General features: G+C 43.3%; 1 protein-coding gene across 3 annotated transcripts in view; it reads right to left on the bottom strand.

Annotated features, from left to right (window-relative positions):
• The window catches only part of CANX (calnexin), a 64,735-nt gene that overhangs the window by 18,701 nt on the left and 28,242 nt on the right, over positions 1–17,792 (bottom strand). The window contains exons 1-4 of one of the 3 annotated variants that reach the window (XM_032772268.2): positions 14,343–14,521; positions 1,221–1,406; positions 692–765; positions 55–113 (exon numbers count right to left, since the gene is read on the bottom strand). In XM_032772268.2, coding sequence (XP_032628159.1) covers positions 55–113; positions 692–765; positions 1,221–1,403 — 316 coding nt within the window. In that variant the 5' untranslated portion in view covers positions 1,404–1,406; positions 14,343–14,521. Of the gene's footprint in view, positions 1–54; positions 114–691; positions 766–1,220; positions 1,407–12,898; positions 13,066–14,342; positions 14,522–17,792 lie in introns of those variants that run through there. The other 2 variants (XM_075068163.1, XM_075068164.1) reach the window with 2 other exon arrangements.

The following is a 17,792-nucleotide window of genomic DNA, read 5'->3' as shown; positions in this document are numbered from 1 at the left end:
CAGTACAGACAACCAAAAAATATACCTTCTGAACAAAAGCTAGATGGCACTCACCATCATATTTTGCAATTTCATCATCTGTGTCATCCTTCTTGGCCTTGGAAAGAACCCATCTGAAATGATATCCCCAGCAGAGGTAAGGGACAGCCATATAGTTACAGACTTTTATACAAAGTCAGTTCTAAAGAAACACCCAGCCACTGCAACTACCCTTTAACTAGACCCTACTGTATTCTGAACCCCATCATTGATCAGTCTCTTTGGGAGTTCTGCGCTAAGTTCTCCAACACATGAAGCAAATTCAGAAGTAGGCAAAGTGGCTTTGTACCAGTGTTCCTATTATCAGTACTCCACTAGGGCTAGTGCTTGTAGCGCCATTATCTCCATCTTGTCATATTACCAAGAGAGGCTACTGAAAACCAGCTTACGTGATTCTATATGTATACATGGTACATTGCCCCTCTTAATGGGCACCTAACAAATGCTTATTTGAACATCCTTCAAGGTTTCAAGAGATATGAAGGTTAGGAGAAATGTACAGTAAGGTGGTTATATATGGGATCATTTGAACTCTAGTCATATTAACAATAGCTATTCAAGAATGGGTGCTCTGGAAAGGTATTTCATTACACCTTACTGAAGGTCCAAACTGACTAATTCATTTATATTAAATCTTGAAGATTACACTTACCCTTCCAGGGTTCCCTTATCAAAGTTTTCCACAAAATAAACCTCTCCTGTTGGTACTGGGGGCTTATAGGTAACCTATTGGAGGAGGAAAAAAAGTTTACACAGACCTTTAAACATCTTTGCTGCCCTAGGAAACTACAAGGCTTTGAGTTCATCCCACTTTTCCTGACTCAGACAAGTTTTCTACTTGAACCATCTTAAGTTATTTACACTCCCCAAAATCTGGATGCCATTGCTTGAAAGTTATAATTTTATTTTGAAGATAAAAATACCAAAGTCTAAGAGGACTAGTACTGCTAAATCCTGGTATCACATCACAAGATTCAAACGGCCTTAAAGAAATTTTCCTATGGAAGAAGTGCAGCTCAAGTGCCTTTGCAATGCTTCTTTAAAATGAATGCAATTACTCTGTTGGCATATTGAGTTTTTATGCTCAAGATAGTCTCCAGATCAGACCAAGATGGGACAGGTTACAATAAACACACTACCCAAGTATAATTCTGTTTTATCATTGTAAATTTAAGTTAAACCTTTGGGGATGGAGGAGGGCTGCTGGCTTCAGGCTTTGTCTCTTCTACGTCCTCAACACCATCTTCCAAGTCATCCTCAATATCGATTACATCATCACCATGGTCATCTTCCTCATCATGTGTCTGGACATCAACTAATCCAAGTATCAGCAATGTCGCACACAGCAGCCACTTTAGTTCCATGGTCTGTACACACAGGAAAGATCAAACATTATAACCCTATACTCACTAGCGAGATAAAGGGTACGGTCTTCCGCAGTTCAGTGACAAGTACGCAATCGCAAATGAGCAAGTGCAGTACAGAAGAGAACTTCATGTTACATTTCTCAAGTCTCTGTACTTTGTAAGCCTATTAAATTTTCTCTCTCAGTACACTATGTTGCTTTTATCTTAGCGCTGTGCATATCCTGTTCTGTATATGGCTTGTAGCAGTGTTAATGAGACAAAACATCTGGAGTATACTGTATGAAATGCTACAGAAGCAGCAATTGGTATGTAGGGATTACACATACTCTTCTACAGCATGAAAATAGGAGCCATAGACACCTGCCTGCTAAACGCTATTTTCTTCTTCCTGCCTCCTCTATGAAAGTTGCAGGCCTTGATCAACTGACCAATCACAGTATATTCAGGATCACTCTTGAAAAAGATACTTTCTTTCTCTAGGATGATGCACTGTGGACTGCTCTGCAGCTCAGATCTCACAAGCAGTTTCATGTTTTAACTATTGCTTACACCACCACCTAACAAGGTGGTTAAAAAGACAAAAAAATTTAAAAGTACAGATTTTTTTTTAAAAAAATCAAATTTTTAAATAGATTTAAGTTCTGATAACCTATGTTAAGGCCTAAACTTACTATAATAGATTAGTGACAAGCAAAAAAATTAAAATACTAAGCAGCACATGTTGACTGCCAAGTTTTAAAAGGAACTCAAATGACTGAACTGGTGAAAGTCACTGGCTAAACATGTGGAACCAGAATTTGAAGTACTAAGCCAACTTTTGACTCCAATAGCCTCTTCTGCAGGTGCACAGAATCAATTTTTTCTTTTCACATATTCAGCTAGTTCAATTCAATGACTTGCTGATTCAAAGTTAAGAAATCAATTGGGAGTTTTAAAAGTTTTTTTTGCTTTTTCTCTCCAATATATGCATAAAAACTAGGCATAAGATGATGAGATCTACTAGTTCTAAAAATCTTAAATGACATGGTGATCAGAAACAAAATCAGTGAGTTTAACTACATATGCTTCCTTAGTTTGAAATCTAAAGAAAAGTGTGTTTTGGTAAGCTTTTCTTTCCTATGTATCAAGAACATTGAATGTCATTTTATTTAATAAAAGCATTTTAAAGTGCTGTTTTTGCACATAAGTGAATTTTAATTTACATCACAATTAGAAATATTAATCTAGTAAATAAGTTAATCCACCATTTTCAAACAAATAATGTAAATATTAAGGATTTTAAGTGAGACAAGATGGTTAAGGTAAAATCTTTTACTGGACCAACTTCTGTTGGTGAGACGCTCTCCAGCTTGCAGAGCTCTTCAAGTCAACACACCCCTTGAAGGCCTGAAGAAGAGCTCTGTGACAGCTCAAAAACTTGTCTCTCTCACCAACAGAAGTTGGTCCAATAAAAGATATCACCTTAATCACCTTTATTGGTGCATAACCTTTCATGGGCTAAATCCCACTTCATCAGATGCATGGAGTGGAAAATACAGTAGAGAGGTATAAATACACAGCATATGAAAAGATGGGCGTTCCCTTACCAAGTGGGGGGGTCAGTGCTAAGGAGACAATTCAATTAAGGTGGAAGTGGGCTATTCTCAACAGTTGACAGGAAGGGAGGAAATTCACTTTTGTAGTGCTAATGAGTTCAATGTAATCAAGGTGTCCCATTTAAAACAGCTGACAAGAAGGTGTGAGTATCAGCAGGGGGAAATTAGTTTTTGTAGTGACCCATCCACTGTGGCCTTGGTTACACTGGAGAGTTGCAGCGCTGGTAGTGGCTTTACAGCCTGGCAATTTATTCCCCATCCACACTGGCAAGGCACATATAGCACTGTATCTCCCTGGCTACAGCGCTGGTTGTACTCTTTATTCCTCTCATCCATGTGAACAACGCTAGTGCTGCAGCGCTGGAGTGCTAGCGTAAACAGTGATTAATCTTACTACGCTGTAACTGACCTCTGCAATCTTCCCATAATGCTTTTAACTAAAGAACTCTGTTTTGTTATGATGCCTCTCTTTGTTTTGTTGTGAACTCGGGGCTCCCAGAGCTGCTTATCTAAAAAAAAACACACCTACTGTTTGCTCGAACAGAGGCAGGCAGGGAATGTCCACAGCTAGTGTTTGCTTGAGGAGACAAACAGCACGGCGGGGGGGCAGGAGTCCGTGGGAGCAGCTGCTTATCTGGTCTGAAGGCTATTTGCCCTCACGTTCCCTGTCACACTCCACCCCACCCCCCTCTTTTGAAAAGCATGCTGCAGCCACTTGAACACTGGGATAGCTGCCCATAATGCACCACTCCCAACACAGCTGCAAATGTGGCCACACTGCAGCGCTGGTAGCTGTCAGTGTGGCCACACTGCAGCGCTTTCCCTACACGGCTGTATGAAGACAGCTTTAACTCCCAGCGCTGTACAGCTGCAAGTGTAGCCAAACCCTCAGTCTTTATTTAGACCTAATTTGATGGTGTCCAGATTGCAAATTAATTCCAGTTGTGTAGTTTCTCACTGGAGTCTGTTTTTGAAGCTTTTTTGTTGAAAAATATCTACCAATGTGATGTATGCCATCATGTGCCAACAATGTCCCTCTGCCATGTATATGGGCCAAACTGGACAATCTCTACGCAAAAGAATAAATGGTAACAAATCGGACATTAAGAATTATAACACTTCAATTTCCCTGGACACTGAACAGACTTAAAAGTGGCAATTCTTCAAGAAAAAACTTCAAAAGACAGACAGACTCCAATGAGAAACTGCAGAGCATAAGATAAAGACCAATGTTTGCTAGACTCTCAGAGCTGTAGTTCAAAGGATCTTACTGGTTGAGAAGGATATTTTGGGGTGTTGTAAGTATTGTTTTACTTCTTGAACAGAAGAAACAGGGATGGAGAATGTGCAGTTCCCAGGTAAGTAGACTGACACAGGGAGTTGATGGCAAATCCCTGACAACTCTATATTAACAGGTGGCCAAGAGTTATCCATCCCAACCCATCACTATGGTGCCTAAGTGCAAAGCGGAAAAGTATTCCTTTTAGGTAGTCTTACTACATTGTGTTTTTACTAGGTGTTCTCCGAGTCTAGATAAAGATTCCAACTTCAACTATAAATCCTGCCTTATCCCCCAGTCTCCCCCCAAAAAGCTTGTAACTTTCTGCAGCTCACATACAAAAGCATCTCCCACAGCAGACACTATTGTTTCTTTGAATCAAGGACATGGAATGTCTCCCTGCATAGAAGGATACCGCTACTTCAAAAAACTATGTTTATATAAAGTTGACAGATCATTCTGAAGACAGATACAAGGCAGATGAACATTTTGCATTGCCATCATCATCTGCAGGTATTCCATTACAGGAACAGTAGATTTTGAGCTTAAAATGCATTCCTATGCACAAGTACAGCAATTTAAATTTTTTTTTTTTTTTAAAAATCCCATCCCTCCTCCCTCAACAAAAATCAACACTTGAGTCATTGCAGAAAGCTAAACCAGTTACTTGTTTGAACAAGTCTGCAAAGCTACATCAATGAGTTTGTTGGCCTGCAAAAACCCAAGACAAAAAGCAAATCAAGAGATTTTGCAGTTCTAAATATGACAGTACTGTAGCACTGCCAGGCATTTTGTAGGTCATCATTGTCACATCACAAAAGATTCAAAGGACAAGTTTCAGCATAATGTCATTTGTTGATTGCTCATACAATACCTGTTACACTGTGCACTTGTTTACTTACACTAAGTTATGTCTCAGCTTCCTTCTAAAATTAAGCTGCAATTGCAAGGCCAAAGAGACCACAATTAAATTCTTCTAAAAATGTGCTGTTCCATATTGAAAAGTCTTATATGTGGGCAATTTGACAGCATGCTTGTAAACAATGTTATCTGGTGCACATATATGCTTGAGAACAAAATGTTGCAACTTTCTAAATAAAGTCTTGAGAACATCAAGTCTTTTCAAGGGGGAAAAACTGAAGTTCAGATTTTACTATTATATGCAACATTTAGAGAGTCTGATCAGAAAAAAAGCAGGGTAGACTCTTTAAGCAAAAATGGAAAGGGAATCTCTAAGACTATAGCAATGTTGTATTTCTACAGTCCTGCACTAAATCCATCTTCAGCTTGTATTATATGCTTTCTACCTATAGCAACATACCATCCAGACAGCTGCTGCACCAAGCAGCTCTGTGCTAAGCAGGATTCAGTTCATCCAACAACTAAAAGGTAGAAGACATTATGCATCACTATGCAACAGCCAGATTTTGTGTTTGTTTATTTTTTCTGAGCTATGCATAAACCACACTCAGAATCTCAGAGAGGTCACTGACCTCATAGGGCAAGGGTAGTCAACAGGTGGACTGACTGCAGGCCAACTCCAGACCACCAGACTTTTTTTGAACAGACCATTAGATCTATTTATTTATTATTATGGGGGGTGGTTTTTATTTTTTTATTTCTTGTCTGTACCCTAAGAAATCTGGACCTTGATAAAAAATAATAATTGACTACCCCTGTCATACAGTATGCCTACGCTGTAATTGAACACCCATGGCTAGCCTGTGTCTGCTGACTGGTTTGGGGGACTCGGGCTATGGGGTTGTTTAACTGCAATGCAGATGTTCAGGCTCCACCTGAAGCCTGGGTTCTGGGACCATGCAAGGGTATTACTTGGTAGGCGCACAACCTGAGTCAAGTGTCTGTCTTGTGACTGAAGAACCACAATATGAAATCAGAGGAACAGAGTTTATAAACCCACAACCACAAAGCAAACACTGCTATCCTTAAAAGCTCAAGCTCTGTTTTTGGTAAGCAATCTGGTCTCTGTGCTAACTCACTGGCCACTGTTGGGAGTGAGTGCCCAACAGGATTTTACAGAGCATACTGCCCAGTAGAGAAGCAAGAGCCTCCAACATTTCATTTGGAATGCTGGACTGAACATCAGCAGGTGACTAGAGAGTTTACAGGGAAATGCTTCGCTGATCAGACCAAGAGTTACCAGGAGTCAAATTCTGCCTTGACTCATTGTCTGCTACGGCATTTAAAATTAATGCATTTGTCTGAGGTATAAGTCAGGCCAAATTTTAGCTCTCAAGTTTCCACCTCAGGTATAATCATTCCAATTTCAATATTTTCAGAGTTGAATTATGATGAAGTCCCTACTTAAAAGATGCCCAACAGGGTGGATAAAAATCAATGATTTAAAAAAAGATTTTATTTAAATCAGATTTTTGATAAAATGCTTTTCGAGGAAAAAGCAGTCTAAAGATAAAGATACATTATACCTCATATTTCATAATGGAATAGGGATTATACATTCTAATTCTATAGTATGACACAACATATTCACGTAATGTTTAAGGAAAGTTTTGTAAATTAGTTCCAATAGTTCATGGATTAGGGACCCAATCTTATGGCGTTCCAGGTGTTTCTGTATAGAAAGATCAGCCTAAATAAGCTATCTACCCAATGGGACTCAGTGCTCAGTCTAGAAGATACCATCAGAGATGCTTAGTTTTGCAGTTCTCAAACTGTAGATTTGTGTCTCCAGAGGTAACATGCTTGTTAATAGCAAAAAAAGTTTTTAAATAAATATATGGAGGTGAGAAATAACAGACCTCAACCCTATTGTCCTTCTGCAAATTTGTGTACAGAGTCAACCCTTACCTCTTTCTAAAAGTGCAAAGTTTCAAAAAGTTCAACGAATAGAAGATTGTTGGAGGCAGAATAGATCTGGACAAGGAGAAGACTGGAGATAAATTTGAGAAGGAAGGGACAGGCAGTAGAAACAAAAGTGAAGCTGTCTGAGCAGCATATTCCAGAAGTCTTGAGGTCTTTCTGAGTGTAGCCTTCATTGATTTGAGATCTACCATACCATTCTTTCACTAGAAGGGAAAACAATAGCAGCAGGCCATAAAAGAAACCCAGTTTGGGAATATTTTAATGAAGTTCCTCTACTTGTGAAGAATATGTATTAAGGTAATAACAACCAACAAGAATGCACTTTTATGTAGAAATCCATGATTAAATCTAGTCTTCCTGACTAGTGATTTAAACCAATTTAAATCAAATCCACCCTGATGCCCAATTTAAAAAGGTACATGGTTGTCAAGCACAAGACTGCCTACCTATTTTGGGAAAGGTCACAGTTCTTTATACTTCCCTCCCAACCACCTCCTGTAAGAAAAAACAGTGGCTCCCGGTTGGAGGTGCAGCGTAGCTGCCACTAAGGCAGGCTCCCTGCCTACCCCAGCCCCACACCGCTCCCAGAAGGGACCAACACTCCCCTGCAGCCCGTGGGGGCAGGCAGCACATAGCTCTGCATGCTGCCATCACAGCTCCCATTGACAACAGCCCCCTGTTCATGGCCAATGAGAGTGGCAGGGGCAGCGTTTGCAGGCCAGGGCAGCCCCTGTCCCGCCCCCAGGGTGCGCTCCCCCACCCCCAGCACTGTCCCTGCAGCTCCCATTGGCCGGAAAGCAGCCAATGGGAGCTGCAGGGACAGCGCTTGCAGGCGCAGGCAGCACACAGAGACCCCCTGCACCTCTCCCCCCCCCGGGGCTGAAGAGACTTGCCCCATCTAACCACCTCTTCGCCCTGACCGCCCCCAGACCTCCCCTCCCTTAACTACCCACCACCACCCCCTCCTTCCTGACTACACCCACTGCCCCATCCACCCCCAGTCTCCTTGTCCCCTGACCGCCCCTGGAACCCCCACCCCTGACTGCCCCATCCAGTCCCTCCTCTCATTCCTGACTGCCCCTCCGGGACACTTGCTTCATCCAACCACCCCTTCTCCCTGACCACCCCTGCTCCCATTCAATCCCCGTTCCCCACCCTCTGACCATCCACAGCCCCAGCCCCTGATCGCCCACCGAACTCCCCTGCCCTTTATCCCAACCCCCCTCCCTGTCATCTTACTGCACTGCCTGGAGCACTGGTGGCTGGCGGCACAGCTGCACCAGGACAGGCAACTGTGCCACCCAGCTGGAGCCAGCCACGCACCACAGAGCACCGGATCAGGCTGGGCTCTGCAGCTGTGCTACCCCAGGAGCTCACAGCCCTGCTGCCCAGAGCACTGCATTGAGGCCGCGGGAGAGGAAGGACAGTGGGGGAGGGGCTGAGGGCTAGCCTCCTGGGCCAGGAGCTCAGGGGTCAGGCAGAATGGTCCTGCGGGCTGGATGCAGCCCGTAGTTTGCCCACCTCTGGTCTAGAAGATATACACAAACAGACACGCATGCAAGCTTTGAAATGCATGCACATCTGAACATACTAATGAATTTTGTGCCCAGCAAGTACACATTTCAAGCTGTCAGCAGATAACTGTTTAAAGATTTTACACACTAAGACAGGAAGAAAGTGAAAATGTGTTTCAGAACACAAGTATTTGAAAGTTTAAAAAAACAGGAAGGATGAAGTTTAGTGTATGTGCTGCAAATGGTGTGTCCCAATTATTAATGTAAATATTTGTAGGGTAATAGTTTTAAGTCTACAACAGTAAACTGTTTAATCAAAGGAAAAGTCTTATGTGGGGATTAGAGATACTGTTTTCTTAAACGCAGAGGTGGCATTGTTTTCAGTTGTTTTAGTTCTGCAGCAAACCATACTAAATTCCATTCATCAAAGCCTTAATCTACTGAATACTTCCCCTCCTAAGTCCATCAAAATAAGCCCTGATATTTACCCAGAGAAATTAAGATTTTTGCACCAATTTTCACCTGTTACTGTAGTAATAAGCACTGATAAATTCCTGGGAAAAACTAAATAAAATAAAAACTGAAAATGAAGGGCTCTGGGTATGCTGGATTATTAACTTGTTGACTGACAGTCCCCCAGCAGCCCTAATGTTTCTTAAATAGAGGCTTTACAAAAATTCTTGTAATACACATTTGAAATAAAAACATCCCTGATGACCTACATTAGCCCCATCATGAAAGTCTTGTTTTCCTAACCAGGAAAACATTCTTAAAACCATTATGACAATCCATGAGGGAATCTGTCTTTAGTATCAAGACTCAGTATTATGTGCAGTTAAGATACCTAAAGAATGAATGCATATAAATATTAAAGTGTTAATAGCTTTGCCTTCATAGTCTGTTCCATAACGATGAATTTTAAACCACAGCAAATTATAGTAACACCATAAAAGGAGTTCCAATCCTTGATGATCCCTCACAGCTGAATGACTGACTGTGTAAGTAGAAATAGGAACAGTAGGAAGAACTTCAAAAGGGAGTCAGGGTGCCATAATGCAGGAGTTCTCATACTGGGAGTCAGGACCCCTCAGGAGGTTGAGAGGTTATTACATGGGGTGTCACAAGAGGTCAGCCTCCACCCCAAACCTTACTTTGCCTCCAGCATTTATAATGATGTTAAAATGGTTTTAATTTGAAGGGGCGATTACACTCAGAGGCTTGCTATTTGAAAGGGGTCACCAGTACAGAAGTTTGAGAACTACTGCCATAATGGAAATACTGACCAGTTGGTGTAGTTAAAATGAAACCATGTGGACATGCAGAGGAAAGTACTACTCCAGAACTCAAAGCAGTAGGGCTTTCTCTTAAGCTATGTACATAAAACAAGGACACCTGATAAAGCCGTTTGCTGAACTCCTCAAAAAGCCCGCAGACTCAAGGTAACACTGATCCCAGAAAAAGAAGACCAATAGAACAGAATTTATTTGTGTCAAGTTTACAGTGATCACATAATTGAAAGCTTCAAGTTGAAAGCCATCCTAAATTAAATGCCATCCTAAGTCAAAATTCAGCTGATTTGGTTAATTGTCAGTGGGGGACACTGGTCAGCCTCTGCCTTAGTTCAATTTTCTTCCTACTTTTCCTCCTCAGCAATCTGCCTTATGGAACACCACTCAAGTCTTTGTTGTCTTGCATGTATGAGACCATAAGCTCTTCAGAGCAAGGAATATTTTTATAAATGTACATGAAGTTTTACAACACTAAAAATGGTTAATAGCCCCAGAATTTTCCCTGTTACAAGGCATCTGCACTTATTTACTGGCTGCCCAAAGTTCTGCCCATTTGATACAGCATTTCTTTTTACAACCAAGTCAAGAAGAGCTGATAACAAGTGAAGTTTTGGCCTATAATCAGCTTAATCACTGCTTAGTATCCTTTGCATGTGTAGCCTATAAAAAAGGAGGAAAGATGACTATTGTTGTGGCATCAGATTGGGACTCATGAGACCTACATTCCACAGCAAAGTTGGGAATGGACTTCTCACAAGACCTATGCCAAGACTTGCTCTCTTGGCCTCAGTTTCCCCATCTATAAAATGGGGACACATTTTCCACTCTTCCACCCTTTGCTCATTGTGTTTATTTAGATTGTCTCCCTATTTCCTAATATAGCACATAATATGATTGGGCCCAGACTTCAGCTGGGGCTTCTGGGGGCTACAATAATAAGTAACCCCCAGACTACTTGACTTAATGCAAAGAACATGTAATGTTGATTAGTTGTATGAACATTCAGATTTATTCCAAAAGACACTGATGACAAATGCAGAAATCACATGTACTTAGCTGCAGAGAAGAGCAATCAATCAACCATGACAGAAGGGTGAGAGAGTTAAGTGATGGTATGAGAAGAATTATGGCACAGTATTTTGCCTTTGTATAGTACTTTGAGTGTTCAAACATTCAAAACTCTGCAATTATAGGATATCACACACAGTAAACATACTCATGGGTAGACAGACATACCCTGCTTCCACCTGCTTTGTACAAAAATCTGAACCCAGGAATCAGGTAAGTTAAATTTTCTCTCTTAAATTTTGTTTAATGGAGTCTCTTTCCTACAATAGGCCACAGATTGGCAATCTCCACCTAGCATGTGTTTTGGAGCCGTTCTGCTCCAATAAACTTCACAACTATTGCCAGGTATCCAGAGCTTTGCTTGGAATCTTCAAAGATATTTCCCTTGAAGAAGAGTAGTCTTCAAATTTGTGCCATCATGAGCCTAACAATTAGTTCAGAAATGACTCTTAAAAAGAAAGTGACAACACCCAATTAAAGCCTGTTTTTAGTAAGAGTGTTTCAGATACATCAGCTTCCAAAAATAAACTGCATCAATGGAGATATAGGAAGGGAAAGGAATTCTGCACTACTGCATCAGCAAAACAAGTAATTCATGCATATCTGGAAGCCCTTAGAGATCAGTGGCAGAACTGCAGACTTTTTGACCATTAAATCAAGGCAGATAGGCTTGTAGTGCTTATAAAAAAAATTATGGAGATACCTCAAGATACAAGAATTCTTTAGTGGGAAAAGCACACTTAGTAGTGTTGCTGTCATGTTCACAAACCAACTTGAATTTGCCTTGGGATCAAAAGCAACAGCTTTCCTTCCAAATACAGAGTTCCTCCAGTATGTGGCCAAGTTAAATGGATGAAGATAAGCACTGAAGAAACAAGAGGATGAATGCCAAGATTTTGGGCAGGGGAGCAGTGGGAGTGACAAAGTTAACAGTCTATTTGGGAAAGATTAAATATATGTTACATTGGATTCTTAAGAGCAGAAATCTGTTGAAATGGGAAGGTTTTAAAACTAATGCAGGGATGCTGTCACATTATGGAGTACTTTTGAAAGATTCTTAGACCTGCTAAGAAAGATTGGTGTTTGTATTTACCATTACTCATCTTAAAATGAGAAACCAAGGCAGCTTTACTTAACATCTCAGACCCTACCCCATTCCTGTAGTATTTGGATTACAAAAGCTGCAGAGAAATTTTAATATGTTTTATTTTGCACGCCACATTTCTATTGAGTCTCTTTAAGAAGTTTATACATACATCCTGAATCTGGGTCCAAATTGCTTTAAAATTATGTTAAAGTGCTTTGGCTAAATCCAGGTGATATTACGGCTGGATTCCAATTGCAGTATCTTTGGAAGAGACCATTATGAGAGTTCTGCAAGTCAATTCTAATTGACTGCGTTCAGTCTGACGGAAATATTTCATTGTTCTCAATGGCTGTTATTCAGAAAAAAATGTATTATCCTACACAGTGTCACCTCTCCAATTTCACTAGAGCACAGCTGGTCACTGACATTCTGCCTACAAAGCATCCCTTAAGTGCTTTGGGGCACCACACCCGGAGGCGGAGAACAATATTATTGCCAAAACAGAGTAAATACACACACTCTTCTATTCAAGAACACTCCTAAGCCTGATTTTCAAGTGCACACAAATATCTTCATACTAGAATGATTTGCAGTTTAATACAACCCACATGGAAAGAATATGTGCAGCAACTAAAGAGCACTGTTAACAGAGATACGCCAATTACCTTCCACGTTTTAGTCAATATTTACTATTACTGCCTGGTATTTGCAATGAGAAATTAATTCATGTTATATCTAGACAAGACACTTAAAGGCAGTTGTCAACTTAGCTAAAGCTCCAAAAGCAGATGGCTGCTTACTCCACAATCCAATCACCTGCAGCATTTCTTGTTGTAGGGTCCAGAGAACTCCACCTCAACTCTGAATGGGAAAGTTTGTTCTTTTCAGAATGATTGGCAGGGAGTAAGATAGAAAGCATCAGCTTCAATCCAAGGTTTGTATGAGGGCATATCCAATGTTGAACAAGGGCTAAGGTCCCAGTTACATACTATTTTGAAAGAGATGATAACAGCCAATAAAGTTGTTTAAGTTCAGGAAGTATACATTTTAAGTTTGCAAAATGTTAAGGAGGTGCTGTTGAATAGTCTGCACTTTGTAAGTCACCTTTGTTCTCCCATGCTTTTTACTAAGTATATTGTTTAATTTCTGTTTCCTCCTCCACACCTGATGGCTCTTACGGCTCATTTGAACTCTTCCCTTCCAGTAACTTGCAACTGCTTCCCTCCTCACCCTAGCTCCATTCATATTGCTATAATCTTGATATTATCTTTTATCCTCCACATCCCCCTCTGCAGAACTGTCTGTTCAGAAGAGCCATTTCTGAACATCCTGATTTTTACAATGAGCTAATACTAGTGACTTTACCTCCCACATTCAAACAATATTAAAACCCCACCAACTCTGCATCCATCTTACATCCCTCTCACCCAAACCCATAATCTTTTTCCCATATCACCCTGGGATGACTAAATGCCACATTAGCTTCTCCCTGGATGGTCTGTGTCAGTCACATTGTCTACTCACCCCACCCATGAGATCAGGCAATCTCAGAATCTACCAGAATGGACTAGCTGTTCTCAGCCACAATTGTTTTAAGTCTAACAGCGTTTAATAAAAGCGCATGGGTCACTTACGCTGCTTACAGAGAGTCCTGTGGGCACAATGGACTCGGCTACCTGTGCTAAGATCATCGTTCCGCTCATGTTTCTGGGCTCCCAATTCAGCCTAGCCTCTCCCTGGCTCAGTCAGTGTGTACCCAACCACTGCACTCCCACTTGGGCGTACCCCTCCCCCGGGGGATGTCCTCGGACACCCTCACCACACCGCCCAGGGCTCCATGCTTCCAGGGCTGAACCACACCGACTCACCAACCCCCGGGCCTAGCCACACCCCGCACCCCCGTTACAGGCCCAGCCCCCCCGCACCCCAACAGTTTTCTAAGGGGCCTAGACCCACCCAAGCTAAGTCTCACCTACCTCCCACCCCAACCTATGCTCTGCCTTTCACACACACCCCCAATGCGCCCCCCCATCCCAGGCCCTGCTACGCCCCACCCCTTCCAGTCGCTGCCTGCCCCACTAACACAACCCCCTCCCCAAACACTCAGGCCTCCGTGCCCTCACCCCGCCAATACCCCAGCATGCCCCGCGGGCATGTTCTTTCCCTCAGCCCCCGCGGCCGTTGCCCAGCCTCCCGACGGGCTTGGAGGAAAGGCGGGCCCTGCCCCCCACTTCTACCGGGCGGGGGTTACAACACTCACCTCGCCGCGCGCCCCCCACAGCCGCCGTCCACAGCCCCGACTCCCCCGTCACGTGTCCTAGCCAGAACTGGTCAGCCACCCGCCCGCCTATCTACCGCGCGCCAGCTGCGCCCCACCCCGACGTGCCCATTGACTGAGCGATCAACAGACCTCCCGCGCCAGAGCTTATGGCGCATTCCGATTGGCCAGCGGCACTGCCACTCGCCTGTTCTCCCGCCTTAAACCACGCCCCAACGGCGCTGCCTTTCGTGGAGCGCAGCGATAGGCTGGCCGGCTACGCAGGAAGTGTGCTCTGACTGGCTAACAGGAGAGAGGCCCTGGAGTGTGAGCAAGAAAGAATCAGATTCCTGCATAAGGAAGCGTTGCGCTTCTTAAAGGAGCAGTGCCTGAGTTCCCCCCCCAACTTTAAAATACCCCAATTTAAAAAACGTAGTAAGAGAACGAGAGAAGAGCCACCATAGTTAAACAACTTAAAGTAAAAGACGCAGTGAGAGGCAAAAAGGATAAATCCTAATGAGGAAAATAGAAAACTCTATTAAACTTTTGCAAATGAAGTGTAAAAATATAATTAGCCCAAAAAAGAATTTGAGGAACAGCTAGCCAAAGACTCCAAAAGTAATAGAAATTTTTTTTTAAATACATCAGAAGCAGAAAGCCTGCTAAACAACCCGTGGGGCCTCTGGACGGTCAAGATGCTAAAGGAGCGCTCAAAAATGATAAGGCCATTGCAGAGAAACTAAATTCTTTCCATTGGTCTTCACTGTTGAGGATATGAGGGAGATTCCTAAACCTGAGCCATTCTTTTTGGGTGACAGATCTGAGGAACTGTCTAAAATTGAGGTGTCATTAGAGGAGGTTTTGGAACAAATTGATAAACTAAATTGTAATAAGTCTCCAGGACCTGATGGCATTCATCCAAGAGTTCTGAAGGAACTCGAATGTGAAATTGAGGACTATTAACTGTCATCTGGAACCTATCATTTAAATCAGCTTCTGTATCAAATGACTGGAGGATAGCTAATGCAATGCCATTATTTAAAAAGGGCTCCAGAGGCGAGCCTCGTAACTGCAGGCCAGTAAGCCTCACTTCAGTACCAGACAAATAGGTTGAAACTATTGTAAAGAACAAAATTGTCAGCAGAGCCGTAACAAGGAATTTTTGCCCCCAAGGCAAGGGTTGGCTCCAGGCTCTTCGGTGGCAATTCGGCGGCATGTCCCTGAGTCCCTCTCGGAGGGAAGGACCCACCACTGAACTGCTGCCGAAGAATTAATGAAGCGGCAGCGGCAATTCAGTGGCAGGTCCTTCTGTCCAAGAGGGACTCAGGGCCCGTTGCCGAAGAAGCGGTAGCGGTAGAGCTGCCACCGAAGCACCGCTGATCGCAGTAAAGATACGCCTTTCCGTTTTGTGCACCCAATGCAAGTGCCTCACTTGCCTCGCCCTTGTTACAACACTGTCAGACACATAGATGAACATAATTTGTTGGGAAATAGTCAACATTATTTTTGTAAAGGGAAATCATGCCTCACCAATCTACTAGAATTCTTTGAGGGGCTCAACAAGCATGCGGATAAAGGAGATCCAATGGATATAGTGTATTTCGATTTTCAGAAAGCCTTTGACAAGGTCCCTCACCAAAGGCTCTTAAGCAAAATAAACAGTCATCGGATACGAGGTAAGGTTCTCTCATGGACTGGTGATTGGTTAAAAGATAGGAATCAAAGGGTAGGAATAAATGGTCAGTTTTCAGAATGGAGAGAGGTAAATAGTGGTGTCCCCCAGGGATCTGTCCTGGCCCCAGTCCTATTTAACATATTCATAAATGATCTGGAAAAAGGGGTAAACAGCGAGGTGGCAAAATTTGCAGATGATACAAAACTACTCAAGATAGTTAAGTCCCTGGCAGTCTTCAAAGAGCTACAAAAGGATCTCACAAAACTGGGTGACTGGGCAACAAAATGGCAGATGAAATTTAATGTTGATAAATGCAAGGTAATGCATATTGGAAAACATAATCTTAACTCTCTATATACATAAATTAGCTGTTACCACTCAAGAAAGAAATCTAGGAGTCATTGTGGATAGTTCTCTGAAATCATCCACTCAATGTGCAGCTGCAGTCAAAAAAGCAAACAAAATGTTGGGAATCATAAGAAAGGGATAGATAATAAGACAGAAAATATCATATTGGCTCTATATAAATCCATGGTACGCCCACACCTTGAATACTGTGTAGAGATGTGGTCAGGGCCGGCACTTCCATTTAGGCGACCTAGATGGTCAACTAGGGCACCAGGATTTAGGAAGGCGGCATTTTGCTGACCTTGGCGGCGGGGGGTCCTTCCGCGCTCTGGGTCATCGTCAGCAATTCACTCCACTCGCTCCGGGACCCGCCACCGAAGTGCCCCGAAGACCGGGAGCGCGGAAGGACTAGCCCTGCTGCAGAATTGCTACCAACGACTGGGAGCGCGGAAAGACCCCCGCCTAGGGCGCCAAAAACGCTGGTGCTGCTCCTGGATATGGTCGCCCCATATCAAAAAAGATACATTGGAATTGGAAAAGGTTCATAAAAGAGCAACAAAAATGATTAGGAATATAGAATGGCTTCTATATGAGACTGGGACTTTTCGGCTTGGAAAAGAGATGACTAAGGGGGGATATGATAGAGGTCTATAAAATCATGAGTGGTATAGAGCAACAAAGAGTCCTGTGGCACCTTATAGACTAACAGACGTATTGGAGCATAAGCTTTCGTGGGTGAATACCCACTTTGTCGGAGTATATGCATGGGGCCAGTACTGAGAGGGGTGGGGGGGGCTAACAGAGGCTAGCAGGGCTGGATTAACCTTTTGTGGGACCTCATAGAGGCAATGGAGCATGACGCAGGGAGATCAGTGCCCAAAGTGAGGGACCAGCCAGAGATAATGGGGCATGGCATGGCAGGGGAAGCCCCGCTCTGCCCAATGCAAGGACACTATTTACAAACTGGCAGTTGCCAGACACACAGTGGCCTGCCCAGCCCTATGCTGCCAGCGTGTCCCTTCCCCTCGGGGGCAGGCCCATGCCACACCACACAGCCCCTCCTCACCCCATCCAACACCCCCCAATTCCCTATGGCTAGAGGCCCCCTAGACCCACCCACAAATGCACAGTGCCGTGCACAACACCACCCCTGCCCACACCCCACCACAACTGCCCAGCACCCCCCACAGAACCCGTACTATAGGGGCCACTTCTGGAAGGCATGGGAGGGTTGGCAGAGGCCAGCACAGGAGCCAGGGGCAGGGGGATTGGTAGAGGCCAGCATAAGGGCTAATGCTTGGGGAGGGACAACCAAGCAACCAGTTACATCCATGGTCTATTCCCTCAGCCCAAGTCTGCCCCCCTATAACTGCAGGACAGTTATAGCAGCTTGATAACACACCTCTCATTGCATCTTTCACACCCTCCCC

This window comes from Chelonoidis abingdonii, chromosome 7 (assembly GCF_003597395.2).
Source record: "Chelonoidis abingdonii isolate Lonesome George chromosome 7, CheloAbing_2.0, whole genome shotgun sequence".
Taxonomy (NCBI): Eukaryota; Metazoa; Chordata; order Testudines; family Testudinidae; genus Chelonoidis; species Chelonoidis abingdonii.
The sequence above is the reverse complement of the archived record's forward strand: the minus strand, read 5'-3'. Positions and strand labels throughout refer to the sequence as shown.